Source organism: Quercus lobata, chromosome 4, assembly GCF_001633185.2.
Source record: "Quercus lobata isolate SW786 chromosome 4, ValleyOak3.0 Primary Assembly, whole genome shotgun sequence".
Lineage (NCBI taxonomy): Eukaryota > Viridiplantae > Streptophyta > Magnoliopsida > Fagales > Fagaceae > Quercus > Quercus lobata.
The window spans coordinates 19095150-19117493 of record NC_044907.1 but is presented as its reverse complement, the minus strand read 5'-3'; the positions used below and the strand labels follow the sequence as shown (position 1 = coordinate 19117493).

Here is a 22344-nt window from a genome sequence, read left to right as displayed (position 1 = left end):
AATACTACTCCTTTTAGCAATAGGAGAAGATGGAGATAGCTTTTTCCGAACCAAAATGTTACGTGGGTATTGAGGACAATTGCTACAAACGTGTTCTATTAGAGTATTAGTTAATAGGTTTTATTTTTGAATAATTATCCTCTGTTTTGTATTTTCAAAACAGAGCATTAGTTTAGGATAGGTGATTATATTATCTCTTTATTTTAGGATTGTTTATACGTAAGCAGAAATTTAACCAGCAGTAATGCTATTTGGGAGGTTTGGTTTTTCTTTGTACTAAAACCATTTTTATTTTGGGTAAATCAAGGATTTGTTAATTTTCACCAATTTTACTTTTTCCTGATTGTGATAGATGAAATGCAGTGGCTTACTTTTCTGAAAATAAAAACTTGACTACTTTTTAGCCCAATGACTATTTTATTTATGAAATGTTCATACTTAATATCACTTAATTGAAATGAAATAGAAGTACATTTGCTTGCATCAAATTAGAATAATCAATTTGCATTATCACTTTATGTTAACCTATGGTTTCTACTTTATGTAATTGGTACAGGAGGAAAACGTTTGGAAAATTGAGTTTTTTTTTTTTTTTTTTTTGGAATTAATTATCATATATGTATTCCACTACTTGGAATAAATTTTTTTATATGCTTCTATGTCTAATGTCTTCAAGCTTTTCTAGCCCCTTCAAGCCACAATAATATTGGTTCTGCAAACCTTATTAAATACAATAATTATAGTATGCTGATATTAGATGTAGCTCAAGCTCTCCCCAAGTACTCTATGTCTTGTTTCAAGTTACCCATTGGATTATGCCAGGGCATCGAGTCTCTTATTCGACGTTTCTTTTGGGAACACGGGTAACAATAGAAAAATTCACTGGGCTAAGTGGCAAGAGCTGTGTAGGCCAAAATCCCAAGGAGGGATCGGCTTTAAGGACCTTTCAAGGTTTAACGACACACGTCTAGCAAAGCAGACATGGCGTCTTCTCCATGATACTAACTCTTTGTTTTGCAGGGTACTTAAAGCTAAATACTTCCCAAATTGTTCGGTTATGGAAGCTAAGAACCCAAGCTCTGCATCTTACGATTGGAAGAGTATTATCAAAGGTAGGGATGTGATTAGAAGGGGGGCCATTTGGAGGATTGGAGATGGACAATCTGTTCTGGTGTGGAGGGATAATTGGTTACCAGGAAAAAAATATGGCGAGGATCCTATCTCCTTGTAGGGACGAAGATGGAGATGCTAAGGTGAGCATGTTTATTGATTCTGAAAATTGCAGGTGGAAGGAGGAAATTCTGGATTACTACTCATTGGATTTCAAGGCAGATTCAATTATAGCAATTCCCTTGTGTCGAACTCAGCTGCAAGACACCCTGATGAGGCCCCATAATCCATCGAGTGAGTATACTGTAAAATGAGTTTCTGCAAAATGAGTACCAACAAGGGATACAAGTTTCTGCAAAATGAGTACCAACACCAGCAACCCGGTTCCTTAAATCCAGAAGCTGTGAAACACTTTTGGCAAGCTATCTGGAAACTTAATCTTCCTGCCAAAGTAAAAAATTTGGTGTGGAGAGGATGTTGGGACTCTCTCCCTTCGAAGACAAACCTTATCAAACGAAAGGTGATTACTGATGCTACCTGTGATTTTTGTAAATCGCACAAAGAGGATGTGGCCCATGCTATATAATTCTGCCTGAAGCTGATGGAACTTTGGAATAAAATTCCACAATGGAAAAACAGCAAACTGCAACATTGCGAGAACTTCATAGACATATGGCTTTTATCTTCACTGAAGATAGAAATCCTACTTTATTTTCAATGACCGTTTGGGCACTTTGGAATCGCGGTAATAATTTACTTCTCGGCAAAACAACTATTTCACTATCACAGCTCCTGGATCAAGCAAAAGATAGATTGCTGGGATTTTTCCAACACCTCAATCCTGCTCCTCCATCCACGGTGAGGACAGATTCATGTTGGAGACCTCCAGATAGCTCTAGCTTCAAGATAAATTTTGATGGTGCACTTTTCAGTCAGGAAAAACGTGCTGGTATCGGTGTGGTGATAAGAAACGAGGCTGGCCTGGTCATGGCCCCAAATTTTAAAAATACTTTAATACTATATATAAATATTTAACATTTTAATTATTAGTCTACAAAAATGGGACCCCCCCAAAATATTTGAGCTAGTCCAATGATGTTCTTAAAAAAATTTTCCAATTGATCTAGTAGTTATAGAGAATATATATATATATATATATATATATATTTTTTTTTTCCTCACATTTATTTTTTATTGTAAAATGTGTTTTTGTGTCTATTGAAGTCTTGGATCTTTCATATCTTTGAATACTTCATTAGTTCAATTGAAATTTTTTACTCACTTTGGTAGACAATTTGGTAACTTATATTAAAAATGAAAATTTTAAGGATTCACTATTAAAGATACTAAATTATATGTGTGTATAGATGTATGTGTTTATGCATGTTTATGAAAGTTTGTATAAACTAATAAATTAGTATCATAAGTTGGCCCCTCCCCCAAACAAAATTTTCTAGCTACGCCCCTAGTCATGGCCCCCCTCATGCAGCAAATTCCTTTGCCTTCAACTGTTCTAGAGGTCGAGACCCTAGCGGCACCAAGATCTCTGGAACTAGTAATTGAGATAGGAGTAAACAGAGTCATTCTTGAGGGGGGATTGTGCAATTCTCATCAACGCTCTCCAACGCAACAGCCACTTAGCAGAGGAATAAGACCAAATGGACCAATGTGGACCGAATAAGACTAAAAGGACCAAATAAGACCAAGTGGAAGGATGAGGACCCAATTGAACGTAATGGACCGTGAATGACCAAATTAAACAGAATGGACTGAAATGGATCGAATAAGACCAAATTTACCAAAGAGGACTAAATTGAACATAATGGACTAAATAGGACCAAAGTGAACGGAATAGGACCGAATAAAACCAAACGGACCGACGTGGACTGAATTGAACATAATTGACCAAGTAGGACCAAAGTGGATTGAATACGACCGAATTTGACCAAATGGACCGAATTGGACCATAGTGGACCAAGAATGACCAAATTAGACCGAATGGACTGGATAAGACCAAATGAACCAAAGTGGACTGGACCCAAAGTGGACTGAATAGGACCGAATAAGACCAGATGGAATGAAGTGGACCTAATATGACCAAAATTCTCATTACTAACAAAATTCTACCCCTTTTGCTTTTTGGGAAACCTTTTGAAACGATATTGTTTCATTCCAACTTCAAAAATTAAAACAATGCAGCGTTTATGTTTAGCAATTATTGCTTTAGCAAAAATCAATTCACTTATTTCTCTCTCCTAACTCTTCACTTCTTCTAGACAAAACAAAAAACAAAAAACTCTTTCACTTCCCCTTTCAAATTTAAATGCACACTACGGATAAGCTCCTGGCAAAGCAATGGTGGCTCTAAGAATTTTTTTTAGGATGGTCATTAAAAGTCTTAAATTAAACAAAATTTAATTAAATAAAACTTAAATATATTGACTTCACAAAAAAACAAAAGTGCAAATACATAAAGTTTAGGATTAAATCGATGCAATACTCCACTAATTTCTTTTTAAAGGAACTTATGGTCAAAAGGTTGAAAAAAGCCTCTTTGTAAATATACTAGTTTTATTTCATCTTGATCATTTATATGAAAAGATGAGACATTTTCTTATAGCTTAAGGTCTAAAAGAAAATTATTTAAGTAAATACAAATTTGTTTCGAAGGTGAATCTTGTAATATAAGTGACTTCTTTATAAGAAATTTGTCCATAGTGCTAGTAAAAGAATAAAAGATAAACTATAAATTCGTTCAACATATTCAATTTAGGCATTCAACCATTATATTGTTCAATATTGTATCCAAGTATTATTTTAGTGCATATGCATGTATCACATAAATCCAACAAACTTAACTAAAGATTAAAGCAAGCATTAATAGACTAGCTATTTGAAAATGTGCGTTTTAAAAAAATAGTGATTTTAAGATATGCCTTTAGAAAACACAATTTAAAAAATCAAAATTAAACATTTAATTTGGGCTTTTAGGCTAATTTGTTTGTTTGGATAATTTTTTATTAGTGCTACGTCCACAATATTTTCGTAACATTTTGACAATGAAGTTTAAATGACAAGTTGTTATTGGTTCTAATTTAATCCTATCACTGAAATTACTTTTTCTGCAGAGATGGACTTAGGATTTTAAGTTAGCGAGGGCCGGAGTATTAAAAAAAAAAAAACTCTAATAGGCATCCATATAGTATTACAAAGTTATAAATACACAAAATTGTTATTTCTAAGTACATTGAAATGTAACCATTTACCAACAAAGACAAAAAAACAAAAACAAAAAAAAATGTTTTTTTAATACTAGGTTGGCTAGGATTTTTTTTTTTTTTTTTGGGTCGAAGTTAGAGTATTCATGGTGGTATTGTAACAAATTTGAGCTTTTAATACCTCAAAAAGTTATTTTATTTATTTTACCACGTCACTTTAAAATATACCCAATATCAAATGTTTTTTATTTTTTATTTTTTTTATCACTTCATTCAAAATAATATAAACAAATCATTAAAATAATAAAGGAAGAGAGATAATTTGAGTTTTTTAATTGAAGGAATAGATATAATCTTAATAAAATATTTTATTTTTTTTAACAACTTGTTACAGTCAATTGGTATTTATACCAGTTTAAAATAATCTTAATAAATTATTTTCTTTTACCTATTGAGGGGTTAAGTATTATTCGGAAGCAAAGTTTTAAAATAATCACCACAATCTACACATATTCTGTCTTACTAAAAATATTGTTAAATATATTATACTGGTACACCTTTTTAAAAAATTTGTTAAATATGCTTAATCATGTCTAGCTCAACCATTATTGAAGCTGCTTGCTTTAGTTATTTATATATTTATTGGTCAAGTATTCTGTACAGCTGTACTCAAGAGCCTTGACAATATCAAAGTGTGTTTGTTGCTTTGCCTAGACATGAATCGCTATGCAACCTTAACAGTTAAAATACTATTGAAGATGCTTCATAAGATCAATGCCTTAGACATTTCGCATGACAAAGGATAGGTTCAAGGAGTTTGACATGCATAATGTATGCTTGCAATTAATTGGTTTATGATCAACTGATGGTAGGCAACAAAATATGCCTACACGCTTTGAAGTTTCTACTATAATTGTAGGTGATTTTGGCAATGAAAACATCTACCATTTATGCTATAATATATGTACAAAAATTTCCACAACCATTTTACATAAAAGCTTACAGCATTATCCACACACTGCGTGGGCAATCTTCTAGTTTGAAACCTTATATATATATAATCGGAAGTATATTATTGTACCTCTGTTATTAATTATTAGAAACAATGGAACAATGGAGAGCATGCTATGCATGTCTCCTGTGTGCATCGACAAAGGGATCAGAGAGGAGATGATCTTGAGGCCAGAGACACCTATCATTATTATATATATTCAGTTGTAAGACATGGATGATTTGGGAAGCTGAAATCAAAATTCTCCATGGTAACTGGATCCAAAGTGGCTACCATTATATCCTTTTTTAGTCAATAAGAACACTAGGCAAGATAAAGAATACTAAACGAGGTACTCGGTATCAAGAAGAGAATTCAAAATGAAAGAGGACAACTTTTTAGGCAACTATTGGGCCAAAATGGCCCATTAGCATTAATTTTTGAAATATTTAGCAACAGAGCACTGTTTCGGAAATAATTAGGGAAATACCACTTTTTTGGGCCCTATAGCGGCGTTTTCCTGCAAAATTTTTTTACAAGTCCCGTAACAGGTTCAAGGGGCCCTATAGTGGCGTTTTTAAGCCCTATAGTGACGTTTTTGGGTCCTATAGCGGCGTTTTCCTGCAAAATTTTTTTTACAAGTTCCATAACAGGTTCAAGGGGCCCTATAGTGGCGTTTTTAAGCCCTATAGTGATGTTTTTGGGCCCTATAGCGGCGTTTTCCTGCAAAATTTTTTTGTAAGTCCCCATAACAGGTTCAAGGGGCCCTATAGTGGCGTTTTTTAAGCCCTATAGTGACGTTTTCGGGCCCTATAGCGGCGTTTTCGGAAAAAGTGGTACTTCCCTAATTATTTCCGAAACAGTGCTCTGTTGCTAAATATTTCAAAAATTAATGCTAATGGGCCATTTTGGCCCAACTATTGAGGGTAAATTGTCAAGTTTCCTATATCATTATGAACCATAATTTTAGGCAATTTGTTCGGTCACAGAAAGTATCATTTTCTTCTTCTTTTTTCCCGATTTTACTAAAAATGAAAAACTTATCAAACCATCTAATAAATAATATCCTATCATAATACAAATTCCTCTAAATTCACTAAAGATTACTTCTAAACATTCAACAAACTACTTTTCATATCAATCACAAATTCCACCAGTGTCAAATTTAGACTCTACTTTTTTCCAAGTATAACAAAATTTCACATCAAAATCTCACTCCCACCGCAAGGTCACATTTCTTGACCTACAAAAGAGGATCTTTGTTTAACTTGTGTTGAACTTTGATCTGCAGCACCACTAAACGTGTGTTCAGCCTAAACGATACAGTGAATAACTTCAATTAACATTATAACACAACTCTAAATGCTGCATAAAACTATACATTTACGTTAAAAGAAAATAATATATTTATAATAAAAGCGTACAGAAGTAATAACCTGGCCACTTAGTTGTTGAATCAAAACTAGCAATCTTGATTTTACAGTGTCCGCTTCCTTCAAGCCTGATTTAAGCATTTCCTCCATATCCTGTTGTAGTATTGTCTCTTGTTGATGTTGTACTGGCTCTTGTACAGGCAATAGTATTTTCTCTTGATGTAGCATTGACTCCTGCAGATGGCGGAATTTCTCTTCATGTTGTATTGTCTTCTGTAGCATGCATCTTACCTCTTGTAGCATGCGTACTCTCTCTTTGTCTCTCTCTTTGTCAGCAGTCACCCTGGAAATTTGGAAGGAATAGATACACCAAAAGGCTTTAGATGGTTGAGATACGAAAAAAATTTGAACAACTACGTAATACCAACAAATATCATATTAGATCGCAACCCATTATAGAAAATCCACACAATCAACCATTTAAAACAGAGAAAAAGGAAGTCATGAAGTGAATTTCTTGCAGATTAAGTGCGACCAAAGAAAGAATCCTCTAAATCTTTTGGGAATGAAGAACAAATATAAGTATAAACCTCAACTCAGTTGAAGTGAATTCAGAGAGGGTCCTCTGAATCATTTGGGCATGAAGAAGCATCCAATAGGAGTATTACTAAAGAAAAAAAGAGATAAAAACCCAACTACAAAAATAACTAGAACCCCAAACCCAAAAATAAACACACATATTTCTATCATCAACTAAACGAATCTCAAAAACCCAATGAAATTCCGAAACTGAGTCAATGTAATTGATAAAAGAAATAAAGCCTGGAAAAAAAAAGGGTACCCAAAAGCACTAATAGATCTCAAATTGGTAAAAATAAAGCTCTAATTGCCAAGTGAGAATCAAACCTAATCATAAAAAGTGAAAGATAAGAATAATGCCTAAATTAATGAACAAAATTTAGAAGAAATCCATGTGAAAATCAAAATGTAAACAAAGAAAAATGCAGATCAATAAGAGTGGTGGATTGGGTTCCAATAACTTTCTTTTTGGGGACCTGAATTTGAAGCAAAGAAATAGAAAGAAAATGTGCAATGCAACTGTTAATGAGAAAAGGGTAAGAGATAAATTGTTTTCTACCAGAGATGGTGGCCAGAGATTAAGTGTTAGAGAATAGTGAAATTGAATGTTAATACTGAAGTGGATGTTGGCCAGAGATTAAGTTTTGGGGAAATGGAATTCTATAATCACAAGTTTGAGAACTCTTTAATGAACTCTTTAATGCTATTTATGTCACTTTGATTCCAAAAAAAAAAGTGGTGGTGTCAGTATTAATGATTTTCACCATATTACCTTGGAAATGTCTATGTGCCTATGGCAAAGATGTTGGCTAATCTCTTTACTTAACCAAAAAAAAAAAAAAAAAAGGTGTTCATGGATCACTTAAATGTTGAAGATTGGCAAATCCCTTATTTCATGTTTATTGCCAATGAATGTCTTGATAGAAAACTTGATAACAGTGTTTTTGGAGCAATTGCCTAATTGGTAAGCTGGACACAGAAATGATATACGATCATTTTAACCATCGATATTTCATATATCTATTAGAAAGACTTGATTTTGGTGAAAATGGGGGAAGTGGGTTTGGATTTCTATTAGGAAAATATGGCCAGAGATTAAGTGTTAGAGACTTGATTTTTCTCCCTTCTTCACCATATTGTATTTTGCATAAGCCTTCCTAATTTATGTGTGTAGTGAACTTAAATAATTATCTCTCTTTACGAAATTGTTGTCTAAACCTCTTCATTCTAACACCAAAACTTCTTGGATGATGGCATGCATCCTATAGATTCTACAAGTACCTCTTTGGCCACTCTTATAGTACAGCAAACCATTTCATTCCAAATTTTATAAACATTTTATTATATATGTATCCCAAATTTTATAAACATGTTCACCCAAGTCCTCATTGCCTTCTTAGACCATTCTGTTTTTATGCAGAACTAACTTATCTCCTTCAACTTCGAGCACCTAATTCTTGTGTTTCCCCCACCTTTATCCTTTCTTTTCTATCAATACAAACATCAAGCGTCACCAACCCATATTGTGTGGTTACGCCTTCTTTTGATATTACTTTAAAATATTTACAACATCCCCTATCAACCTTTGGAATAACAATTAAATTTACCTAACTAATGTTTGAATCCATGTTAAAGATAAGTGTGACTCCCTCCTCTTCAACCAAGTTTTCATCCATATGAAATCAAGATATATATATATATATATATATATTCAAGGGAGAAGAAAAGCAATGCAGTTTTTGTAATTTTTTAAGATACTTTTGTGTTCATCATAGTGAGTATTTTCATCAATAAAACTACTATTACTTATCTAAAAAAAAGCAAAACAAAACAAAAAAAACAATGCAACCACTGTTCACGGGTAGCGTTCAAGGTTCATGACAGAGTCATTGAAAAATACATTTGTCCAAGAAATCCAGCATAGTAGAGAATGAAGACTGCTTAAAGCACCTTATGTCTTATTTAATATCCCTGCCCTCCATGTACTCTTTCAATTCGCCAACCATCTATCACAACATGATCGTTAAAGCCACCTCCAATAAAATCCTTCTCCCTATTTGATGTCCTTTGAATAAACTCTTTCTTAATAAATTCTTCAAAACCTATTTACTGAAGTGGTTGAATGGGTTTTAAGGAATAATGGATGTTAAAGAAAGACTCAATTCACTCCAGTTCTCAATCATTAAATTGAAAACTAAAACTAATATTCCACAATGGACTTCCTCCTCCACTAGTTGTTCCAAACAAGAACTTACCAAGAGCTATAATTTACATTCCATCCATATCAAAGGGAAATGTTTTCTGAATTTTTTGATATTTTGGTATGGCAAAACACAAGTCAACAAAAAATAAGTCCAATAGTAGGGAAAATGTTTTCGACAATGTTACACGCTCAATAGACCACAAAAATAAACTTCACACCAACAGAAAAAATAATTTAAAAAAAAAAAAAAAAAACCTCTTCCAATGGGAACTTACCTCTCATCACCCCCATTCTCTCTCTCTAGAATTATTTTCATAAATGAAACTTTTTGTTCATAGAATTATTTGAAATTACAAGAAATATATACGATTTTCCATGCAAGCCAATTTCCTGGCTCATTTTCATGTTCACAACCAAACATAGTTAAATGAGTCAGTTTTCCACAAAAGGAGTAATTTTCCAAAAGACTTTCCATTGAAACAAATGAAGTGGCAGTGCTGGATTTCTAAGAAATCCTGAATTAAATTGGTATCAAAGCTCTCTACAAATTTTGTCCAATGGCATTGTCCTGACACAAAACTATATTGATTTTTCCAATACAATTGCCAACCCTTGGGGCCAAAACTTATCCAAAAAAAACTAATTAATGCCAATACTATTTTTTAACGTCTTAACAGATATTCAATCACTCTCCCAAAGTTTTATTGTGTGACTTAATATTACAATAATTCATATGGCTTTGGATATCTCTTTTGTTCTAATATGTGGGAATTAAAGTGCTTTTCCTCCACACTGTACATGGCTACACCCTTTATGTTTCATTAAAGAAATATTTACTTATGAAAAAAGTATTTTTCCTCCACTTGTCAGGCCTTTTTTAGCATTTAAAATCCTGATTAAAAATTAATCGACTATCCTATGCCCATACCACCCAAGACTTTAATAAAAATTCCAGTATTCCACCAAACCCGATAAATTTTCTGACTTTCATCTTCCTTAACCTGTCCAACCATTTTGATTCTTCATACAAATCTATGTTCTATCCTCAATAGAGTTATTGAGTTCTATGCATTACCTTGCATTAATTCCATTTCTTTTACCTATCAAAGAGATATTCAGTCATGCTGAATATTCAGTCATGCAAAACTTAGCTTTGTTATGTCACTCACCCTGATGCAACTCCCACAATCAAGACAACATAATTCATTAAATCAATCAAAACCCATGACAAACGTCATGACTCTACCAGTCTATCTGCAGTTACATGGTTACAACAACTTTAACATGCTTGGCCTGAACCAATACCTTGTTGAATTTGCATTGATGCAAAACAATATGACGAGTACAAAACAAAGTTCAGAAGGCAATGACAAACCATAACGGAAAAATCTCAGAAAGTCTAATGGAACAGGAAAAGTAAAACACATTTTCAGATTGAATATGGATTAGATGTGACGAGTTTAGCAGATACAGAAAGATAGTAACATCAGTCTTTCATTTATATTTACTGTTTCTAATTTGCAAATGCTAATCTCATAATCAAAATTATCACAAAAAAAATATTTAATAAATTTGACTAGTCTTTGTAGCCATTCAGGAACAAATTAGCACCCAAGAGCAGTATTATTGAGATTTGAAACTTAATATATACTTACAACCACACAATAACAAAAACGAGATAGAACTAACGAACATAACTGCTGAAATTTTGAGTAGAATGAAGATTTTACCTGCATTTCCTCTTCCTGCCCCTTCTGGAAACTACATCATTTGGTTTGTCAAGTAAGACAAGGTTCTCCATGTAATTATCAACACAAAAATAGTATTGCCTCCCACAAATCCCCAACTTCTTAACTTGTTGGCTCACAGGGTCATATGAAGAGAGCTCCCAATCACCTGGTACGTTTGTATGTACTAATATATGTCCATTCTTCCGCAGACCTAATACCCTCACAATTTCTCCGTTGAGATCAACAGTGAACAGTTTAGTCCAAGAATCAACGACGCCATACTCTTTCATCACCCAAATGGAACAACGCTTATTAACTGTATCCTTATGAGCATCATGACATAACAGCGAAAGCAATCCCCCAAGTACTGAGGTATGAACATCATCCCTCCCACTGAAAGCACCATTTGGCACCGAAATCACACGAAAAGCCTCGTCACCCAAATCAAACGATAAAACTAAAGGACTCAAGGTATTGCCATGATGGGCTGCAAAATGTACAGCCCCATTCAAAGAAGCTTCTGGAACCAAGTAATTGTTAAAACTAGTCCAAGGCGGAAATGAGTCGCCAGCATTAGTTATTCTCCAAGAGCCCTGACTTAGAGAGTAAACCTCAACCATAGGTATCTCTGGCAGGCGATGACTGCTACACGGAAAGGCAAGGCTCACCACTTTATAGTCATTGGTTTTCGGATCAAACCCCAATGCTAGATGAGTGGAAACATGGCCGTGAGTCTTGGCGCTAATGCGAGGCTTGGGAAGCGTAATGAATTTTCTAACAGAGGGATTCCAAAGAATAAAGCGGTCTTGTTCGTGGAAACTGAACAACCCATTCACGTAACCGACTAGCATAAAATGGTGGATACGACGAGTGGTTAGTGGGAACTCAAGCTGTTGAATTTGCTCAAATGAGGAGTCATTGTTATCGTGAAACAATTTGTAGTGCTCTATATTGGGTCTAGAAGTGCAGTGCCTAACAATTAATTTGTTGGAATTGGGGGAAAGTGAGAGTGATTGAGTGAGGTGGGAATTGATGAAATTAGGGTTTGTGATTAGGGAGTTCCATGATTTTGAAACGCACCTGAATCGAATTAGGGATTTGACAGGTACTCTGTGCAATATCTCCAGCACCACTTCCTCTGGGAGATAGTCTGACATAGCTATCCTTCTTTCTTTCTCCCTTTGCTGCTGCTTCACCCAAGTTTCAAGCTTTTTGGGAGATTTTCAATTTGAAAGAATGGCGTAATAGACGGAGATGAAATTGCATTGCTTTGCAGACATACAAGTTCGTTAATAAGAATTGCCAAATATTTTTTTTAAATTTTTTCCTTTTTTAATTTTCAATCTGCATCTGTTTGGACCAGAAATTTTTTTTTTCTTCAAAATACCCCGAATTTTTTCCAAGTTTAAATAGAGAAAAAACTAAAAGATAATTTAATAAAATCACATGTTTATCTTGCACTAAAATATTGCCTATAAAATAGGAACATTCTCCTACTAACTCACTTTTTCAAAGCAACTACATCTTTATTATTGGATTTTTTTTTGGTTTCAAAATTCCTCCATTTTTCTAAGTTTAAGTAGAGATAAAACTAAAAGATAATGTAGTAAAAATACATGTCTAACTTGCATTAAAATATTACCTACAAAATAGGAATATTCTCCCACTAACCCACTTATTCAAAGCAACTACACGTTTATTTTTTTTAATACTATTATTATTTTTAAAAAATACCCCACGTACTGATAATTATTAAAAAAAAAAAACTAAATAGTTATAAAAAAAAGAAGCTAACACACGTACTGATTAAAAAACTAATACAAGTTGTCAAGTATTGATAAAATGTGGGTGTTTAAACACATCTTTTTTTCTTTTCTATTTTGGGTAAACTGGAGTTTTATTAAAAGCAACTAAGCAGAGAAAACAGAAGTAGCAATGCTGCGATCATACAAAGTTTCAGCTGAATTTAAATTCAAAAGGACACCTCGGCGGAGGGTCAAGAAAAACTACAACTCCAAACTTCTACATTTATTGAAAAGTACACCCACATTTTAGTCACACACAACTCCAAACTTCTACCTAACAAATTTAAATCTCTCCATTATCATTAAGCAGTTATAATGTTATCAAATTAAATACTTCCCATCTCCACCCTCCACCCTCAAGTCCCTGCTTTTTATACTTAGAGGAACAATAGTAATAGGTGACTACGTGCTAGAGGAAGCCACTCAAAAAGGTATTTACTCATCATTTTCTTTCCATTCATGTCAAATAATTTATGAGTTCTATTTGAACTCAAATTTTCTTATATTCTCATTTCCAAATATGAGTTCTTATATCTATACTACTATTTAAGGAGCTGCTCCTGTTTGGACCGGATTTTTTTTTTTTTGGTTCCAAAATACCCCTATTCTCTAGGTTTAAGTTGGAACAAAACTAAAGGATACTCCGGTAAAAATACACTTCTAACTTTTACTAAAACATTGCCTACAAAATAGGACCACAATTTTTTTTTTTTTTTTTTACAATTTCAAGCAAAATAAATCCTAAATTTTAGGATTTTAGAATCCTCTACTAATAGCCATTGACCAACTATACTACTATTTAAGGGGTTACTCCTGTTTGGACTGGATTTTTTTTTTTGTTCCAAAATACCCCTATTCCCTAGGTTTAAGTTGGAATAAAACTAAAAGATAGTCTGGTAAAAATACGCTTCTAACTTTTACTAAAACATTGCCTACAAAATAGGACCACAATTTTTTTTTACAATTTCAAGCAAAATAAATCCTAAATTTTAGGATTTTAGAATCCTGTACTAATAGCCTATGACCAACACAGTTTTACATTTAAAAAAAAAAATGTTTTAGGTATTTTTATTCCTAAAAGTTTGCCTATTATTTAGAAGCAATTTCCTCCACAATTTTTTAATTTTATCTTTAAAGATAACTTCCCCAGTATCATTTTTCTCTTTCAAACTTTATGTATATAGCAATTGCTTACAAAGTCATCATATGAACGGTTGGTTTTTTTTTTTTTTCCTTCTCATTTTACTTTGTATTTTGCAATTATATTCTAACATGAGCATTTGGTACATTTTTTTTTCTTTCTCACTTTGCATTTTGCAACTATTTTCTAACAAAGTTGATTCTCTATTTTCTGTATAGGGAAGAAAGGGTGGAGTTGAAGTAAATGCAAAGGAATTTAAGACCCAAACAATTCATTGAAGATATGTTCTTAAATTCTTAGTAGAAAATTTCATTAAAATTTTGCATTCTAATTATAGGCTTTTCCTATTTCATATATTCAATTACCGTTTTTAAATATTTGTTTTGGTTTCTTATATTAAATGCCTCTCAAAGGTGTATTTGTGATAATGAGATGTTACTGTCACAACCATGCTCTTGATATCATGCTTCCATCAAATCAAGAAGGGCATAACATAGCCGCGATTATGTTTCAAGCCACTGGCTCATCCTGCTTTGTCAATATCTCACCAGCAACCAATTAACACCTATTTGGTGAAATCCTGACTTCACAATATGTATTTGGTTGTCTCCTGCCACATGACAATTTCTATTTGTTTGGTATTTATTTCTCTTCTTTAATGTCAAACTGCTCTTTCTTTTCTTTTCTTTTTTTCTTTTTCTTTTTTGAATTCAATAATTTTGCATCTAATATGACAAATGAGATCTTTCTTTTGGTTCCGTTTATTTATATTTCTTCAAATACCACATTCAATTAAACCCACGTTCAACTTCTATCAAAAAAAAAAAAAAAAAAACCACGTTCAAATTTATCCACCAAAAAAAAAAAAAAACCCTACTTTCAAATATTTAACGAAACTTTCGGATAACTACTACTAAAAAAACTTAAGTAAGTTAAAAATATGCAACACGTGTATATGTTTTGAAATTCAAATTCTTAAAAAAAAAATTAATAAAAAAAAAAAAAAGAAAACCCTACTTTCAAATATTTAACAAAACTTTTGGAAAACTACTACTAAAAAAACTTAAGTAAGTTAAAAATATGCAACACGTGTATATGTTTTGAAATTCAAATTCTTAAAAAAAACTAACCTCTGAGCACGTGCTCACATGCGTGCTCATAGTCTCTTTTATTTTTTGGGTAAGGGTTAATTTAGAGCATTTATTATATTTTGAGATTACTACATTTTCCAATCACAAAAAAAACTTAGGGGTGTGATGAGTATTATGTGTGGTGAAATAATTTTTTCATCACACCCTTAGGTTTTTTTTTGTGATTGGAAAATGTAGTAATCCAAAATTATAATAAATGCTCTAAATTAACCCCTTACTTAAAAAATAGAAGAGCCTCTGAGCACGTGTGTGAGTGCGTGCTCAGAGGCTAGTAAAAATGAAAAACTTTGTGAAAAATGTTTAGGGCCAAATTACAATAAACCCAGCCGTTTTCACTTTACCCACATGATTACCTCCATTATCCTACCTCTGTTTAAAGGTAAATGTCTTTTTGTTCAATTTTTATATCTCTCTTCTCCCAAAACATAAAAAACCAAGAGAAAACAAAAACATAAAAAATAAGGAGAAAACAATATCAAAAAATGCTTTTGCTATATGTTTTCATAGTCACCCTATAGTTTTTATTTTTTATTTTTAAAGAATTATAAAAAAAAAACCCTAGAAATTTTGAGATAAGAATGAGTAGTTTTTACGTGAGGTAGTGGTTTTTTTTTTTTTTTTTGAAGTAATATTGTATTTTTTTTAATGAAGATAATTAAAGTATTTGAATTCAAATAGATAACAAATATAGATAAGAACCAGATATTTAAATGCAAATGGGTGGTAAGAATTATAGTTTTTTTTTCCCTTTTGTACGTGAGATAGTATTATTGTTTTAACATTTTTTGTAGGAAAAAAAAATTAAACTAAAGAGTATGTTATTTCAAAATTTGTATAAGGATGTTTTGGTAAACCAAAAATTGGAGACGAAACAAGGGAAACCTCTTATTAATAGTAGAGAAGATAGATAACTATTGATCTTTGATTTTATTGAAATTTTGCAAGTATGAGATTATAATAAAAACATGTAATCCAACAGTTAGATTTTCAAAATTCTTATTCAACAAAAAGATATAGAAGTTTGAATGGTTTTTCTCCAAATTAGGTTTAAAAAAAAAAAAAAAGTAGAAACCTTTTCTCTTATCAAATTTGTAATTTTTAGATAGTTACAAACTCTTTTCCTCTTAAAACCCCAGGTATTTTGTGTAAAGGGAGGTATTAATTAAGTTACAAGACTCTTGACAAATTAGTTGAAATTTAAAAGGCCTTTTAACAAAAAATTGAGGCAAGCACAATGGGGGACACGTAAAAAGTATTTGTGTAGATGATAGTTTTGGTAAATAACTAAGCAATAAAAATTCACATTCCTATAGCACTTATTCTTTCTCTTATGGAACACACAAAATGAGAGAGATTGCATCACATAAGTTCTAACTATCTAATGGGGTAGAATGGGTACCATTAAGGGGAAGAGAGAAAATCATTAAACCTATCCAAGAAAACCATGAAAGGGCCATGCCAGGCTCTGTGGCAGGCTTGTTAAATTGTTGGAGTCACTGGCTTGGAAACTGTAGTTCAGATATTTGGATTTGATTCCAGGCTGTTTGTTTTGGACTTTATGGACGAAATGAAATTGTCACTCCTTTGAGGATACTAAGTAGAAGTTGGATGAGTTAAAAGATTTGTGCCAGCATAGTCTTTTTGATTGGTCTTGGTGCTGGGGTTTTACGGATTGTTCCTCTCTTATAGAGTTTTTTTTTTTTTTTCCTCTTAGAATAGCCTCTTGATTTCTTTTCTGTTTTTGCTTTTCTGTGTTCATCATCATGAACACTTTATATTTTCCTTTATTTTTTTTTTCATCAATTACTCTTATTACCCATCAAAAAACAGGAAACATAACAACAGTTCGCAAACATGGTTCAAGAAAACATAAAAATATAATCTATAAGACATATACTACATCTCCATCATATCAGTTCTCTAACATGGTTAAGGAAACATAAAAATACAATCTATAAGATATATACTACATCTCCATCATATCAATAGGTTTTTTTTTTTTTTTTTGACAAGTAAAAAAAAAATAAATTGTATACTTGTGTTTGATCAGTTTGTGTGTTATAGTAGTTTCCAGAATCTTTTTATTAAAAAAATTAATTAAATTGCTTTCCTTTTTGGCACAGAATTCCAATTCCTCTAGAAGTTGAATGAAAGAGTCCAATCTCCAATAGCTTTGGTTCTTTTTGAGGATGTGGTTACTTTCTTTAATTATGTCCAATTGCCTAAAGAAACCTATGTTGTGATTGCTTACACTTACATCATCTTCCTTCTTTCTATCTAATATACCATAAAGGGCTCCCAATTACAATCCTATTCTATATTTATAATTCTATTCCAAAGTCTTCTCTGCAAAACCATAATCAATTTTCCATTGAAAAGCCAAAAAAATTATTGTAGAAGTAATACAAGGTCCAATTTACCCTCTTTGCCCCCATTAATGTCAATAATCTTTCCACATCAACAAACAACCAAAGTCAATCAATAGACTGCAGTCTACTTCATATAATTCAGCTAAACAAAATTATACTTAATTTTTGGCAAACAGCACTTGAGCACTCACAGCAGTGGTGCTATATTGCTATAATGCTATAATTTAGCTCCATTGATACTAAAATTACGCTCGAGCAGTGGAGCTATATCCATATTTTTTAGCTCCACATGAACAGTACACATCTATAAATAGATGTGTACTGTTCATCTAAGCTAAACAAAAATAATATTATTTAATTCTTACCGGGATTAAAATATACCGTTCCCTTTTATTTTATTTTATTTCTTTCATCTCTTTCTCACTTTGTGCCTCTCTCTCTCACTCTTCTGAATTCTCTTCCTCTCCCCAGAACTCCCTCAAGCTCTCATCTTCTTTCTCACTTCGGCCCGACCAGCCGTTCTCAAGCTTTCATCCTCTTTCTCACTCCGGCCCGACCAGCTATCCTCAAGCTCTCATCTTCTTTCTCACTTTGGCCCGACCAGCCGTCCTGACAAGCTCTCAAAACTCACCGTCACTCTCCTCTCTCACCATCACTCTCTCAAGATCCCTCATTCCCCGCCGCCGGCCCAACCCAGCCGTCCCAAGCCGCCGATCTCAGACCCACGCCGCCAATCACAGAACCACGCTGCCGATCGCCTATTACAGAGATTTGGGTTTTTTTTTTTTTTTTTTTTTTTTTTTTTTTTTTTTTTTTTTTTTCTTTTCTGGTGGTGGTGGTGGTTGTGGTTGTGGCGGTGGCTGAGGAAAAAGATTTGATATTTGGGTTTATTTATTTATTCATCTTTTTCCTGCTGCGGTGGTGGTGGTGGTGGTGGTGGTTGTGGTTGGCTGTGGTAGGTACTGTGAATGTTTTTTTTGTTAGTAGAATATATTATTTTATTGTAGTGATTATAATATTTTATTGTGAAGTTTATATTATTTTATTGTGTTGAAAGTTAAAATAGATCCATTGCTGTAGCGTATGCATGCATATGTATAGGTAAAATAGATAAAGTAAGTTTTAGTGGAGCTAAATAGCTAAATATTTAGCTCCACTGCTGTGGATGCTCAAACGGTCCTTAAAGTTTCTCCTAGTTTTCAGTTTCGACCTTAGATTTTTAAAATAATTAAAAATTTGACAAATAATCCAATTTGGTCATTAAAATTTTCTCCATTATTCCATTTTCTTTCTTTTTATTATCCTTGTATTTTCCCAACATAAGAACAGAGAACTATACAACAAATTCAAGTTCAGAAAAGTTGACAATCTTATCCTCTTGTTTTGTTCCATGTCAATACCATGAAGCAATTATAAGCCATCATGATAGTCACATGGCACTTGTAATCCACCTAGACTAACAGTTTATAATTTTTAAACTGTTTTAGAATTTTTTTTTTTTTAATCATAAACATGCCCAATCACATGAAATGTCAGTGTCCAGATTAGCATGTAGACCAAATTATTTCATTCTAAAAAATTTAAGGATTCTATTACTATTTTAAGAACTCTAGCTAAATAGGAAAAATGAGGCAAAATTTAATGACCAAAAGTGGCTTTTGCTCATTAATTTTTATTTATTTATTAATTTTTTACATTTTAAAAATATACCCTAAGGTTGTCACGAGGGTCACCTCAGATCAATGCAAGTCCCACACTCAATACTACATAACACATTTAATCCATAAAATACACTAACAAAACACGACTCTACCTACAGTTACATGGTTACAGCAGCTTATGTTTGGCCTAATCCTTTACTTTATTGACTTTACGTTGATGCAAAACAATATGTTATGTACACAACACAGTATCAGAAGGCAAGTAGGCAACGGCTGATCATAGCAGAAATATTTTAGCGTGCCTAATGAAATGGAAAGTGAAACAATTTTTCATACAAAATATGAATTGGCTGCGACAGTTTCAGAATACAGAAAAAAATAATAAATTCAGTCTTCATTTACATTTACCATTTCGTTCTTGCAAATGACTCATCCCATCATCAACCAAAACCACAAAATCGAATTTAACAATTTTGACCACTCTTTAGAGCATCTTCTTCCACCACAATGGGGATTTTGGCTACAATCAGTCCTCTGTTATTCGGGGGGCTATCTCTCAATCTCTAATGTGGACTATTTGGCAATAAATAGGGGTACTTTTGAAGGACAGAAAGTACATCATTCTAGTTGAAATTGTTTTTGCTGTGATTGTTGTATGATTGGATGGCTACCTTGAGTAGGCTGTCTTTTCCCTCTTTCGAGGAGTTTGTGGACTAATGTTATTTTTGTTAAGACTCTAAGACAGGGACGTAGCTATGCTTGGACTCTCGCCGGGGGTGGGGCCAAGCCCCCTAGCCCAATGAAAAAAATCAAAATATAAAATGTGATTTTGAATTTTCATTCTCTATTTTTTTCAATACTTTCCTGTTTTCACAAAAAAATACACTTTTTTTAATTCAAATTTTTATTAAATTTTGATTCTTTCTGTGAGTTTCTATTCTGGGTTCTAAATGATTTATGAAATTTATCTTAAAGCATTAGTAAGGGATAATTACAGCTTAAGTGTTTGATGAAGTTCCCCAAAGAAGCTTGGAATAAACACACACTATATATATATATATATATATATATATTCTTTTATAAGTAACTTCGATAAAAAAAAAAACATGGTTGTCTTTGGGTTAATCTATAGCTACAATATGAAGGTTTAGGCTATAACAAATTTTTTAAGCATTTGGGTTTGAGTTTATCTCACCCCCCTTACTCGAAATCCTAACTCCGTCCCTGCTCTAAGACTCTCTCTTGTATACTATCTGTGTACATGGGGTCTTTTTTTTTTTTCCTCTCACTAAAATGATACAATTTTGCTAAGTTACCTATAAAAAAAAAAAGTTAAAAAATTATGACTACTCTTTATATCCATTCAAGAACAAATTAAAATCCAAAAGCCATGTATTGAGGTTTGAAACTTAATATTTAAGTATAGCAACACAAAAATATCTAGCACATACCAAGAATAAAATAGAATTTAGGAATGTAAATGCTGAAATTTTGAGTTGAATACTGGAGCCTTTTTATCTGCACTTTCTCTTCTTGCTCACATTCCACTTGGAAACTGCATCATTTGATTTGTCAAGTAAGAAAAGATTCTCCACATAATTATCAGCAAAAGAATAACATGAGCTTCTACAAAACCCCAACTTCTTCACTTGTTGGCTCTCAGGGACATATGAACAGAGCTCCCAACCAAGTAATACTTCTTTCTGCACTAATAAATGACCATTCTTCCGGAAACCTAACACTCTACAGAATTGCCTATTGAGGTCAATAGTGAACAGTTTAGTCCAAGAATCAACAACGCCATACTCTTTCATCACAAAAACAGAACAACGCTCACTCATATACTCATGGCATATTAGAGAAAGCAATCCCTTGAATACCAAGATATGAATACCATGCTCAAATTTGAAATTACCATTTGGCAAGGATATCACGCGGAAAACCTCATCACCCAAATCAAATGACAAAACTATTGAACTCCAGGCATCACACCGATTTGCAGCAAAAAAAACAGCTCCATTTAAAGAAACTGCTGTTGACATGGAACAATCACTGATATCAACCCCAGGCGGATACGAGTCCCTACCACTCGTTATTCTCCAAGATCCCTCGTTAACAGAGTAAACCTCAACCAGAGGTTTTTTGGCTCGTTTTTTGTTGCTAAGATTTTTATATTGAAATGCAATTCTCACCAGCTTATAATCATTGGTACTCGGATCAAACCCAAACGCTAGATAACATGCAAAGGAGGAGGCCGTAACGGAAGGGTTGGGAAGGACAATAAATTTTCTAATACAGGGATTCCAAACAATATAGCGGCCTGATTCAAGGCAAAACAATCCATTAACGTAACCGACTGATATAAAATTGCGACCAAAACTATTCTGCAACTCAAGTTCTTGAATTTGTTCAGATGACAAGTCATTATTGTCATTGTCTTCTTCGTGAATTAGTTCGTAAACCATGTTGAGATCCGAATACTTGACAATTAATTTGTTGGAATAGGAGTGTGATCGAGTGAGATTGGAATTGATGAAGGCAGGACTTGTGATTAGAGAGTTCCATGATTTGGATATGCACCTGAATCGGATGAGGGATTTCGCGGGTAGTCTATGCAGGATCTCCAGCAACACATCGCATGGCAGATACTCCGTCATTCTGTGTCTTTCTTTTTTCTCTTTTTTTCTCGGCTTTACCGAATTTAGAGTGTCGAGAAAATTTTCAATTTGAAGCACTTGTTGTGTGCCTTGTGGGTTGTTGTGCATGTGGCTTTTATTTGGATGGCTGAAGTCGGTTTGGCTTTATCCTAGTGATAGTAGAAAACAAAGTTCTACTTGGTTTTGGTTTCTTGCACAGTAATATAGGAATTCAAGTTCTTGTTCGTTTTGCACTGTTATATATATATATATATATATATATTTATATAAATAAGACTAGTGCAAATACAATAGGGTGCTTTTTATTTGTGTGTAAGAGTCAATGGCGTATTTAGGGCTTGGGTCTTGTGAGAGTG

At 33.0% G+C, this 22344-nt stretch overlaps 2 protein-coding genes across 4 annotated transcripts; both read right to left on the bottom strand.

Annotated features, from left to right (window-relative positions):
- Window positions 1–6239: 6239 nt before the first annotated feature.
- LOC115987852 (F-box/kelch-repeat protein At3g23880-like) lies at window positions 6240–12522 on the bottom strand. 3 transcript variants are annotated; one of them, XM_031111459.1, is made up of 3 exons: window positions 11205–12522; window positions 6756–7035; window positions 6240–6604 (listed from the first exon to the last, which is right to left on the bottom strand). In XM_031111459.1, exons 1-3 carry the CDS (start codon window positions 12359–12361, stop codon window positions 6563–6565), a joined length of 1479 nt encoding a protein of 492 aa, XP_030967319.1. In that variant the 5' UTR covers window positions 12362–12522; the 3' UTR covers window positions 6240–6562. The 3 variants fall into 3 exon arrangements, with proteins under 3 accessions (XP_030967319.1, XP_030967318.1, XP_030967320.1); XM_031111458.1 differs by having other exon boundaries at window positions 6240–6632; window positions 11205–12521; XM_031111460.1 differs by having other exon boundaries at window positions 6594–6684.
- An 8323-nt stretch (window positions 12523–20845) lies between these two features.
- LOC115984750 (F-box/kelch-repeat protein At3g23880-like) lies at window positions 20846–21988 on the bottom strand. The gene has a single exon (XM_031107762.1). It carries the CDS (start codon window positions 21986–21988, stop codon window positions 20846–20848), a length of 1143 nt encoding a protein of 380 aa, XP_030963622.1.
- Between the last annotated feature and the right edge of the window lie 356 nt (window positions 21989–22344).

Bases quoted from the DNA above. Each gene is read 5' to 3' on its own strand.
- LOC115987852 (XM_031111458.1), bottom strand. From the start codon at position 12,361: ATGTCAGACTATCTCCCAGAGGAAGTGGTGCTGGAGATATTGCACAGA. The intron at 7,036-11,204 runs GTAAAATCTTCA...CCAAATTTCCAG, and splicing joins GGCAGGAAGAGGAAATGCAG to GGTGACTGCTGACAAAGAGA. The intron at 6,633-6,755 runs GTTATTACTTCT...TGTATCGTTTAG, and splicing joins TTCAACAACTAAGTGGCCAG to GCTGAACACACGTTTAGTGG.
- LOC115984750 (XM_031107762.1), bottom strand. From the start codon at position 21,988: ATGACGGAGTATCTGCCATGCGATGTGTTGCTGGAGATCCTGCATAGA.